Source organism: Lagenorhynchus albirostris, chromosome 19, assembly GCF_949774975.1.
Source record: "Lagenorhynchus albirostris chromosome 19, mLagAlb1.1, whole genome shotgun sequence".
In the NCBI taxonomy this organism is placed as follows: Eukaryota; Metazoa; Chordata; class Mammalia; order Artiodactyla; family Delphinidae; genus Lagenorhynchus; species Lagenorhynchus albirostris.
The window spans coordinates 8,395,429-8,406,575 of NC_083113.1; the positions used below are offsets into that span (position 1 = coordinate 8,395,429).

Below are 11,147 nucleotides of genomic sequence, written 5' to 3' on the forward strand. Positions count from 1 at the left end.
TGTTAACATACATCCAAGACCAAACATGGTTCCCGCCCCCTAGTTGCTACCCAGTCAGTGACAGTAACTAACACGAAGAATGGCCTTAGCCCTTGGCGTCACCATCAAGGTGATAATGGCTTGCTGACCTACTGAGTACTCGCTCTACCTCATGCCCTGTGAGCCCTACCGAGTACTCTCTCTACCTCATGCCCTGTGAGAAACACTACACGGGCGTCTGATGTCCCCTACCCTTGTCAAGCACTTATATCAATCCTCTGATCCAACTACCTGTCCAATGAACAAAGTACAGCAAAGGTCAGTACACTTTTTCCGTATCAGGACAGACAAGAAATATTTTTGGCTTTGTGGATCAGCTAAGCTCTGTTCCAACTACTCCACTCCGCTAGTGGACGGGGAAAGCAGCCATAGCTGATATGTAAATGAGTGGGTGGGGCTATGTGCCAATAAAACTTTATTTATAAGAACAGGCAGGGGGCTGGAAGGGGGGCGGGGGGGGCATAGTGTGTCCACCCCTGTGTAGAATAACTGGAAGTAGTAAATGCGCTGGTGCACATAAAGTGTTTGTTTTTTTTCGGCCACACCGCATGGCATGAAGGATCTTAGTTCCCTGACCAGGGATTGAACCCATGTCCCCTGCAGTGGAAGGGCGGATTCTTAACCACTGGACCGCTAGGGAGGTCCCAACATAAAGTGTTTAAGATGTGGCCTGACACACAAGCATTCCCAAACCACTGGCTACTACATCTGCACATTGTATGTGTGCCTTTTCGTAGGTATGTCACGTCAATACCTCAGCTTTCCACCTACAAGGCACAAGTTGCCTTTAAAGCACCCCTTGGCTCGTGTTAGAAGTTCCCTAAGATCAGACCCTCCTCACCGGCTTTGCCCCTTAGTATAACCCTAGCACCCACAGCAAAAATACCTGCAATAAATGCTAACAATGGGTTTACCTTATTTATCGGTGACACACACACACACCCAAATAGCATCTCAGAAGCGTGCAAGTCCTCTGCGGGGGTCCAGCTGGCCTCCTCTATCAGCCCCATGACTGTCAACTCAGGAGGATGAGATGGGCTGCCTCAGCCATCACTGTACCTGCAGCCCCCAGCACTGGGCCTGTCATCCAACAGGCGCTCGATAAACGCTCCAGTGACCAAAGCATTGGGTCCAGTTGTCCGACACGACAGGATACTCACCTTGAGGGAAGGGATGTCCTCGGCGCGGATGACGAACTCGTCGCGCTCCCGGAAGATGCCCTCCCCGCCGCTCTCGCCAGCCTCCTCGTCCGTTTCCCCGCACACAGCCGCGGTCTCCTGCTTCTTGGCCAGGTGCAGGGGCCGGGCGTCCGGCGGCTCGGGGTCGTCGGGGGACGGGGCGGCAGGCTCCTCCGGAGGGGGCGCAGGGGTTGCGGTGGGCAGGGGCGGCGGGGCAGGCGGCGAGGGCAGGGCCGGTGGGACTGGAACGGGCGGTGGGGGCGGCGAGCTGGGCGTGGGGGCCACCAGAGGGGGTGGCGAGGGCAGGGCCGGCGGTGGGGGCGGCGGCTGGGGTGTCGGGGCAGGGGGCGGCGAGGGCGGGGGCTTCTCCTCCAGCAGCGGGGGCTCTGGGGGCGAGACGGGCATCAGGGCTGGAGCCCCGCTCAACCCCGACCCCCCAGACCTGTTTATCTGCTTCCAGTGAAAGGCCTCCCAGCCCATTCTGGGGGGTCTCAACACAGCCCTCTTCCCGTCCTGCACCCCAACATCCCTCCTGACCAAACTGAGGTCTTCACCTAGCATCCATTTCTGCCCCCAATCCCCCTCCAACTCCACTTTTTATTCCTCTTCTGCTGACCTTCCTCCTCCTGCAAAGCTCCTGTCTGACCCCTCCCTGACCTTCAATACCCACCCCTGTCCCCAGACACCTACCAGAAGCCCAGGACCCTTTAACTTCTCTCTCCAAGGTCCTAATAAACTTTCCTACCCAGACATGCCGCTCTGGTCCTCCCCATCTTTCCCCAGCCTCCAAAGACCCCCTTTGTGTCTTAGTGCAACTCTGCATCCGAGTATCATTGCTCCGTGTCCCCACCACAATGGCCAGGAGGCCTCTCTGGTCCCATCAACAACCCCCGCTCTGCTCCCCAGTCTAGTGCCTACAAAGCTCCTGGCCCTGCCCTACCTCCTAGTCCCCAAATACCATTCACCATCCCATCACCTCTTCTCTTGTCCCTGAATGTCCCTCCCTGTGCCAACAAGCCCTCTGCCCCTTATTGCCACTCAGCTCCCCAGTCGCCACTGTGCCACACCTGACTCCCTCCCTGAGACCCCTTCCCAGCCCCAGTGGCTACTCTGAGCCCCTGAAACTGTCTCCCAACCACAATGTCCATTTTAGTCCTGAAATGTCTCTTTGTTGCTTTGGAGCCCCAGCCTGACGCTTACCTCCCATTCCTCGATGTTCCTCCCAGTTCCTCAACCGCTCCTGTGCTTCCACCTCCTCTTTTCCCGCTCAGAGGTCTCAGACTCCTCCACCCAAGCTCTCCCCTTTCCTTTCCTCAGCCTGCTCTCCACTCTCGGGATCAGCAACACCCTCTCCTTCCTGCTACGCTAACTCCCCGCGAGATTTTGTAACATTCCTCCTCTAGCGCCTTGAGATCTTCTGACTCCCCACACTGCTTTTGCTCCATCCCTGGGTCCTTCCAAGCTATGAGTCTTCCTGACCCTTCCAAGGCTCCCTCGCCCCCCCATGCTCTCTCCCGTTACGGCAGATCCAGGCACTCTGCTTAGCACCCTCCACTGTTTCTCCTCTCTTCCCTGGTGCTTCCCTTCGGCCTCTCACTGTCTCGCTCCCCACTGCCCATCTTTCTACCACCTTCCAGAAGACTTCATCCCTTAAGACTCCTGTGAGCTCCCAAGCCTCCTCATTAACTGCTCCAAATGCCTTCCTCCAAATGCCACCTCTTTCTTCCCCCAATGCCTCTGTTCCCCCCCCCATCAAAGCCCCATAAATTTTGTCCAACCCTCCTCTCAGGACAGAACACCATCCAGACTTGACTGTACCCCCAGCCTTTCCCGATGGCCCCCCATGAGATCTGACTAGTCATTGCTGAAACTAGTCACGTTTCTCTTTAAACAACCCTCCCAAGTCTCTCTCTGCCCCCCAGACCCTTTTCTGTCCTTTATTACACATCCCTAACTCCTAGAGCCCTTCTCAGGTCCCGTGTTCCCCATCAGTTTTAAAAGCTCTCTCCATCCCTGTCACCCACCTGTCCCCATCACTTATAGCCTGCCCTGTCCCCCAGTGTTCTCCACTGGCCACCTTCGGGCCCCCGCCAGTCCACTTAGCACCTGTGGGCGGATTAGAAAAAGACGCCCCTTTCTCAAAAGGCTTGCCCTTAAGAGGTTACCCTCCATAAACAGGCATATCTCTGTCAATCACCTGCACTGTGAACAGTGCCTGATCTACACAACCAGACCTGGTGACCTGAATGTCGGGAAACCCCTGCCCCGCCCCCAGACCACCTTCCCAGAGCTCACCAGGCGTGCCACTGCTGCTGGCACTGGGGAGCCCCGGGAGAGGGGGTGGCCCGGGGACTGCAGCCTCAGTAGCCAGGGGGGGCCCGTCCGCAGTGGAGGTGTCCTTAGGCCCGGCCAGTGGCGGGTCATCGAGGGCGGAGATGGCCGAGGAGATGCTCTCCTGCAGGTCCCGGTTCTTGGCGACAGAGTCTTCCTCGTCCGACGAGAAGGAGGGCAGGGTCTCGAGGTTCCGTTTCAGCTCCTCGTCCAGCCGCTTGCAGGGCGAAGGGCAGCCGAGCCCCAAGCCCTCGCTCTCGGCGGCCTCCAGCGCACCCCCCAGCCCGAAGGCGCCGGCGGGTGGGGGCTGTGGCACGGCAGGCGCGGCGGGGGGCTGGGGAGGCAGGCCCCGGGCCGGCACGGAGGGCGGCGCGCTCTTCGGGGGGCTGAGCGGGGGTGTCAGGCCAGCCTGGTAGAGCGGCGGATGGCGCTTGCCTGACTTGAGAAAGTCCAGAAACGAGGCCATGAAGCCGGACTTCATCTCGGGCTGCTTCTCCTCCACCTCCTTGATCTTGGCCTCGATCTTCTCCCGAGTGAGGCTGGAGTCCAGGCTGTTGTGGTCAACTCCTGACACGGCATCGCCCGATGACGCTCCCAGACCCTCGCCGGCCTTGGGCACAGACAGCTTGATCTAGATATGGGGGCAGTGGGGAGTCAGGGCCCACAAGACCAGGGCCCCAAGCCCCCTCCTCCCTCAGACCCAGGGGTCTGGGGCCCCAGCCCTCTCCCCAGTTAAGACCCTGAAGTTCAAATTCTCAGAGCGTCAGCCTGTAGAATCCTAGAATTCATGCCTGCGGACCCCTCTGCTCAGATTCCAGAATGACAGGACTGGGGTCCCTCCCTCATTACTCACGGACCCTCCTCCCACAAGACCCAGGAATCCAGGACCCCTGATCAATAGTCCTGCAGGATCTAGAACCTAAGAATACAAGCGCTAACCCCCGCCTCCCTGTAGACACAAGTTTCAATTCTCAGACCCCTGCAACAGTGGAACCCTGAAATTCCAGCCCTCGGATTCATTTCCTCGTGGGTGTTAGGAAGATGAACCACATCCCCTACCGTGCCCAAGAACCTCAAACGTGGGCCCAACCCTCCAGCGTCAGGGTTTCGCTCCCCCTCACCTTCAGTGGTTTCAGGGGCTCCAGCCGAGGGCCCCCGGCCTCCTCGGCCTTCCTGCCTCGACCCCGGCCCCGGCCCCGGGGTTTCTTGGCCCCATCAGTAGGTGTGGAGGCCAAGGCTGGCCCGGCGGTGGTGGGGACCTCCAGTGGGCGAATCCGGGGTCTCCCCCGGGGCCGGGGCGGCCCATCACGCTTGGCCTTGGTGGGCTTGCGGCCACGGCGCCGGGGGCCATCGGGGCCAGGGTTGGGTGGACAGAAGTCAATGTCGCCCAGCGGTGAGAGCGCCGGACGGGAGCGGCAGCTGGACACCAGGTCAGGCAGGCGCCGGGGGTTGAGGCGGATGTCAGCAGGCACATCGGCCTTGTCCTCGTCGGCCTCGAACTCGTACTCCTGGGCGTACAGCTTCTTGGGCGTCTGGAAAGGCGGGTCACGGCGCCGCAGCAGGTGGAAGGAGGACGTCTTAAGCAGCTTCTTTGGCTTGGTAGAGCAGAAGATGGGCGAGGTCAGGCCTCCCTTGGGCTCCGAGGCAGGGGGTGGCGGCGGTGGGGGGGGAGGCGGGGGCGGGGGGGCCGCCTGGTGGGGCCCACTCTGGATCAGGCCCAGAGGCTCGGCGTTGACGGTGGAGGGCAGCTCAGGCGGCTTGCTGGGGTCCAGGCCCAGGCCTGGAGTCTCGGGACCGGCTCCGGACGCCCGACTGGGGCAGTAGGGCCCATAGGGATCATAGGCAGGGGGGCCCGGAGGCGGCCCAGGCCCCGCCTTGGGATCGCCCTCGTCCTCGGGTGGCCCAGCCTTTCCATAGTCATCTGCGGGGCCGCCGCCAAACATCTCCTCCATGGTGGGGAAGAAGCTGCGCTCCTCGTCTTGCAGCAGGGAGTCAGGGAAGCAGATGGAGGTGAGTGGCACAAAGCGGGGGGCCTTGGTGCCTTGTGGGCTAGGGCTGCGGTAGGCCCCCGAGGGATCCTTGCCCTCGGCGTTAGGTGGGCCCACACCAGTGTCACCAGGCCCAGGTGGCAGCGGCTCCAGGGCCCCAAGCAATTCTTGCATGGTGCCGGGTGGCTCCAGGCTCTCCTCGGGTCGCAGGCGGGGGCTGGGGGCACCCGGCTCCAGGCCATGGCCGCGGAGGTGGGCCTCGAGCTGGAGGGGCATGGGTGGTGGAGGTGGGGGGGGCGGGGGGGGAGGCTGGGGTGCCCCATCACGGGCGGCCGGCTCAAGGAGATGGACGCCAACTTTGGGAGCACTGGAAGAGGGGCTGGGTGCATGGCTGAGGACCGAGGGGAGCAGCTGGGGGGGAGGGGGAGGCAGCACCAGTGGGAGGTCAGGGCCCCCGGCCTCTAGGAGGAGGCCGTGGGGGGCAGGCTGGGCAGACTGGGCCGTGGGAGTTGGGGGTGGAGGGCTCTTTTGGAGGAAGGCCCCCAGCTCCTTGGCACCTGCCCCATAGTGGACAACTGAGGTGGCCAGCCCCTCGGGGGTCTCGCCACCCCGTTCTGGCCCTTTCTTCTTCTCCTTCAGCCTCCCCAGGCCCAGCTCCAGGGCCGCCGTGGCACCCTCATCAAGGCTGGCGCTGGTGCGGATGACGCTCTGCAGATGGTACCTCTGTGGGTCTTCCTTGGCCAGCTCGTAGGGTGTGCCCGGGGGACCCCCAGCCCCACCACTCCCAAGTCCCTTGGAGGCATCTGCCGCCCCATCTTCGCCCACCAGGCCATCTGCCCCTGAGGTCCTCGGGGGGCTGGGCGCCTGCAGGAGGTGCTGGATGAGGAATTCTTCATCCTCGGTGCGCTCAGCGGGAGGCCCGCCGGGGCCCGCCAGCAGCTCTGAGCCATCCCCCTTGCCCTTGTAGCCACCTGCTCCGGCGGCATAGCTGCCGGCTCCTGGGGGTGCCAGGAATGGGGCTGAGGCCAGGACAGAGCTCAGGTATTTGCCAGGAGCTCCTGGAGAGCCAACTCCAGGCGGGCGGCCGGGGGCCGGAGGCGACTGCAGCGGGCGGATGATGTGAGAAGGGCTGGCCTCTCCGCCGCCCCCCAGGGAGCTGGGCCCCCAACCACCTCCATGGCCCGAGAGTGCTGGGGAATGGCCAGTACTGTAGCTGAGCGAGGGGCTGGCTGTGGGCAGCCCCTGGGAGTGGGCAGCTGGCCCTGGGTACGGCTCACCCTGCACCCCATATAGCTGCCCCTGCAGCTGGTCTGGGGAATAGCTCTGACATGTGGCTAGGCCAGGAGGCGGCGGACCACTAGGGGGTTGCTGGGGCCCACCTGAGTAGCTAGGGCCTTTGCTCAAGTCCTGCGCTTGACCCCCTCCAAACCCTTGCCCATAGGCCTGGGGTCCTAGAAGCCCTTGGGGCTGACCAGGGGAATAGGCCTGGCCTCCCGCCCCCCCAGCCCCAGAGGCCTTGCCAGTGGCGTAGGCTGCTGCTGGCCCACCCAGGCTCTGGCATTTGGGCGTGGCAGTCGAACGGGGTGGTGGGGGCCTGTTGGCACCGCCCGCAGCTGCCCCATAACCACCTTTGCCCGTCTTGTAACCAGGCGACTGAATGATGGGGCGGTAACCTCCACCGCCACCCGCCGCCCCACCTCCTCCAGCTGCCTCGGGGCCCGCAGCCCGGCCCGATGCCCCGGCCGTGGCTCCACTGGGCCCAGCCTTGCTAGGCTCGCCAGCGCCCGGGGAGGGCTCCCCACCGCCCAGGGGGCTGCAGGCCAAGTTGGCCCGGTGGCCCATGGAGGCGTAGCTGCCTCCGCAGCTCAGGTAGTGCTGGAGGGCGTGGGCTGGTGGTGGGGGGGGCTGGGCACTGGCTGGCCGCTGGTAGTGCTTGATGACGGTGTCCTGGCGGGGCAGGGCCCGCTCGGGTGGCGGTGGGCCGGGGGCGGCACCCGAGAAGTTGTAGAGCTGGGGAGAGGATTGCTCGGCGGCGGCGGCAGCAGCAGCGGAAGAGGAGGCCAGCAGGTTGAACTGAGTTGGGAGGTGGCGGGGAGGTGGGGGTGGATCTGGGGGGCCTGGGCGGTAAGGAGGGGTTTGGGCTGGGCCGAGACCAGCGGGCCCCAGGACACCACCCCCCGCCAGGCGCTCAAAGCCTAGCGAGGAGGGCACCGTGGGTGCCTGCGAGGGCTTCAGGTGCAGCACGTCATGAGGGGACAAGAGCCCATTAGCTGGGGGACTAAATGGGGGGTCCTGGAGGCTGAGGGAAGAGGGTACTGGGAAGGGGCGGCTGCCAAAGGAAGCCGGGTGCTGATAGGCCGACAGGGCAGAGGAGGATGGAAAGGTGCTGGAACCCGGCAGGGCGCCTGAGATGAAGAGCTCCGTGGGGCCTGGCGTGTGCATGGCTGGGGATGAGGGAGGAGACCACAGGTCAGAGTTGACCACAAGCCAGCCCCACCCTGGCCCTCCTGGACTGGCAATGGCCTTACCTGTTTGCCAGGAAGGACTGCGGAATTGGGAGAGGAGAGAAGAGGCAGAGGGACCAGGCTGGGGGCCCCGGGACTCCAGGGCCGAGATGAGGTTCATGACGGAGGCGTCGGGCCCTGCTGAGCCTGCGTGATGGAGGCCGGTGTCGAAGAGTCCAGAGAGGCCTGTTGAGGGTTGGGGGGGTAGAGTCAGCTAGGTGGGGGATAGGGCAAGGTGGAAAAGGAAAAGGAGCAGGCCAAAGGCAAGCTGGGTCAGGAAAAGGGGTTGGAGAGAAGGGGCAGATTCAAAGAGGAGAAAGGAGGCAAAGACAAGTTAAGGAAACAATAAGCAGGATGGGGTACGATGCAATCATAAGGGCAGGGAGCCCAGGAGGGGAAAAGTAGACAAAGGAGTAGAAAAATCCATACATGAAGAAAATGGGAGCAAAACACAGAGCGTCCTTATGGTCCAAGGGAGGCCAAAGGATTAGGCAATTCTAGCAAGAAAGGGGAAGGGATGGGATGACTGCAGCCACTGAGAAGAACCAGAGAACAAGGCAAAAGGGGTTGAGTCAAAGTGAGAGAATCCAGATTTAAAAAAAAAAAAAAAAAAGAGACAGAGGGAGGAATAAAGGGAAGGAGCCAACCAAGAGGGTCAAGGGTCAAATTGGACAACAGCCCCGTTGCTGATCCATCTAGGAAGGAGAGCGGCAGGATCAAAGGAAGGGAACCAATCCGAGGCACTAGAGGCAGGGCCACAGGAAAAGAATAAGGCAGTGGGCAAATCTAAGGAAGAAAGGGGAGGTCCAAAGAATCGGAGCCAATCAGGAAGAAAGGGAATCAGGAAGAAAGAGTTCCGAGAACCAAGAGGATGAGCAGACCCAGAGGGAAGGGATTGGGGTGGGCTGGAGAGGCGGAAAAGCCTGGAAGAGAAGGTGGGATTTGGGGGCTGAGACGACGGGACCAATTGGAACAAAAGAGGCGGGGCCAGAAACAGGGGCAGACGAATCCGGCGTGAAATTAAGCAGCCTCAGAACAACCAATCAGAGGAGAAGTAGCAAGAGGCGGGCCAGAACGGAGAGCACAGCCAATTAGGAAGGTTGTAACTTTCAGCAGCCAATCATTTGCTTCGGAGGGAGGGCCAGGCGGGGCGGGACAGGGGCCGTACCTGCCGGGTGGTGGTTGGTGGCATAGCTTTGCAGTGGGTGGGGGGCCGCGTAGGCCTGGCGGTGTAAGATGTCCGTCTCGGGGTGCGAGGTCCTGGAGCTGCCATAGACCAAGCTGGGAGGAAGAAGGAGATGTTAGGGTATCCTCCGAAGCTACCCTCGGAGAAGGGAACTCAGCAAATCCCCTGGGGAGTTGGGGAGAATCTTCCAGCTGACTGGGGGCTATCCTAAGGAACCTTGGGCCCTAAAGGAAAGAAGACAAGGGAATCGGAGTGCCCAACTAAAGAGCCACAGAAATGGTCCCCACTCGAGCCCCAGTAAATAGAGCCCAGATAGCCTCACATTTACAAACACAGACATGCACGGGGAGGACACAGAGAGGGTGAAGAGCCAGAGAAAGTGCCTTAAGTTGAAAATGTGGACCTGCTTCCACAGCCCCCACCCCGCAGGTGACACAAGGCCCTGGGGCCAAGGGATGCCCCCTCTTCTTCAGACACATGGGAACACAGAGGCCCTGAACCTCAGGGGTGGTGCAAACCGAGTCAGGAGCAGGAGACAGACTGTTCCCCAAAGGGCAGGGATGGGAGGTGGGCAGAGGATAGGACTCCTGCAAAGTACCAGGCACAAGTGTGCACATGAACACCGTCCATCCCCCCGGGTTGAGGTTCAAATGCATGGGGGCATGCAAAGCCAGGTCTGTGTGCAAACCAGTATCCAACTCACTGTGTGGAAAGATACAGAACGAGGAGTCCCACATGGAGAATACTAACACACGTGGGGTCATGCCCAGCCAAGCTGGGAGACCCAGGTGTATAGGGGGAGGGGGATTCGGGGGCAGGTGAAGAGTGAGGGTGTGACACAAACAGCAGGAAAGGGGCAGGTTCGCAGGTGAAAAGGCTGCCAGCTACATAACGCACTGGGCCCACGCTCACACACACAACCACACACCCGGGAAACAGCCTAATCTTCCTATGCAACGGCCCCAATCCATGGCCCAGACTCAAGAGGTCAAACGCTCCACTCCTCGCCATCAACTAGGATTCTGTCTTTGAGGGTGGGGGAGCTCAAGGGGGCGTGTCTCAGATGCCAGGACCCCCACCTTACACAAAACCCCAGCTTAGGAAGGGGGCGGGGCCCCGTGCCCACTCAGCGCGCGGAATTTCTGGGGGGGCCCCCCGAGTAGCGCGGCCTCGCGCAGTCCCGGAACAATAGGACCTGAGGGGGGGCCGCGCCCCCCAGGTCTGCGTTCTAATTCTCTTTTCCTTCCCACCTTTGCAAGAGCAGAACCTAGGGCGCGAGGGGGAGGGGTCAGCAAACCGGGAATCCAAGGATGGGGGGAAATCCAGGCCTTGCTTCGCCAGTCCCTCCCACCTTCCCAAGGCCTTTCCGTCTGAAATTGTTTTGCACCCTCATTTTTCCGCGGCATCTCTCCCTCTGCATGCCGGAGCTGGCTTTGGCGGAGTTTGCAATTTGCAAACTGGGGCGGCGGCGTTGTTGCAAACCGAGGAAGGCCGCTCCCTTGCAAGCCGGAGGGGAGTTTGCGATGCACGCGTAGCCGGGCGGGCCCGGCCGGGCTGGGCCCCCACCTCTTGGCCCCTTCCTCCAGGCCACCCCCGGCTCCTTACCTAGCTTTCGCTGACCTCTCGTAACTCCATCCCGCCCCGGCGCCGAGCGGGTCCCCGAAGCCGGCGCTGGGGTAGTTCCTGTCCATGAATTGGCCGCGGTGGAAATTGGGGGGAGGGGGAGGGAGGGAGGGAGGGAGGGGGGCGCGCGCGCGCTCTCCTCCGCCGCCGCTCCCTCCGCTGTTGCTTTTTTTTCCCTTCCCTCTCTCCCTCTCTCCCTCTCTCTCTCTCTCTCTCTTTCTCTTTGCAGCCGCCGAAGGCCCGGGAAGGCCCCGGGCGGGGGAGGGAGGGGACAGGGGCGGAGGGGCGGAGGGCGGAG

General features: G+C 61.9%; 1 protein-coding gene across 1 annotated transcript in view; it reads right to left on the reverse strand.

The window, feature by feature from the left end:
* The window catches only part of PRR12 (proline rich 12), a 26,848-nt gene extending 15,768 nt beyond the window's left edge, over positions 1 to 11,080 (reverse strand). Inside the window, exons 1-6 of the mRNA XM_060131700.1 lie at positions 10,832 to 11,080; positions 9,209 to 9,321; positions 8,065 to 8,226; positions 4,670 to 7,980; positions 3,513 to 4,179; positions 1,200 to 1,603 (exon numbers count right to left, since the gene is read on the reverse strand). Coding sequence (XP_059987683.1) covers positions 1,200 to 1,603; positions 3,513 to 4,179; positions 4,670 to 7,980; positions 8,065 to 8,226; positions 9,209 to 9,321; positions 10,832 to 10,917 — 4,743 coding nt within the window. The 5' untranslated portion in view covers positions 10,918 to 11,080. The remainder of the gene's footprint in view (positions 1 to 1,199; positions 1,604 to 3,512; positions 4,180 to 4,669; positions 7,981 to 8,064; positions 8,227 to 9,208; positions 9,322 to 10,831) is intronic.
* Between the last annotated feature and the right edge of the window lie 67 nt (positions 11,081 to 11,147).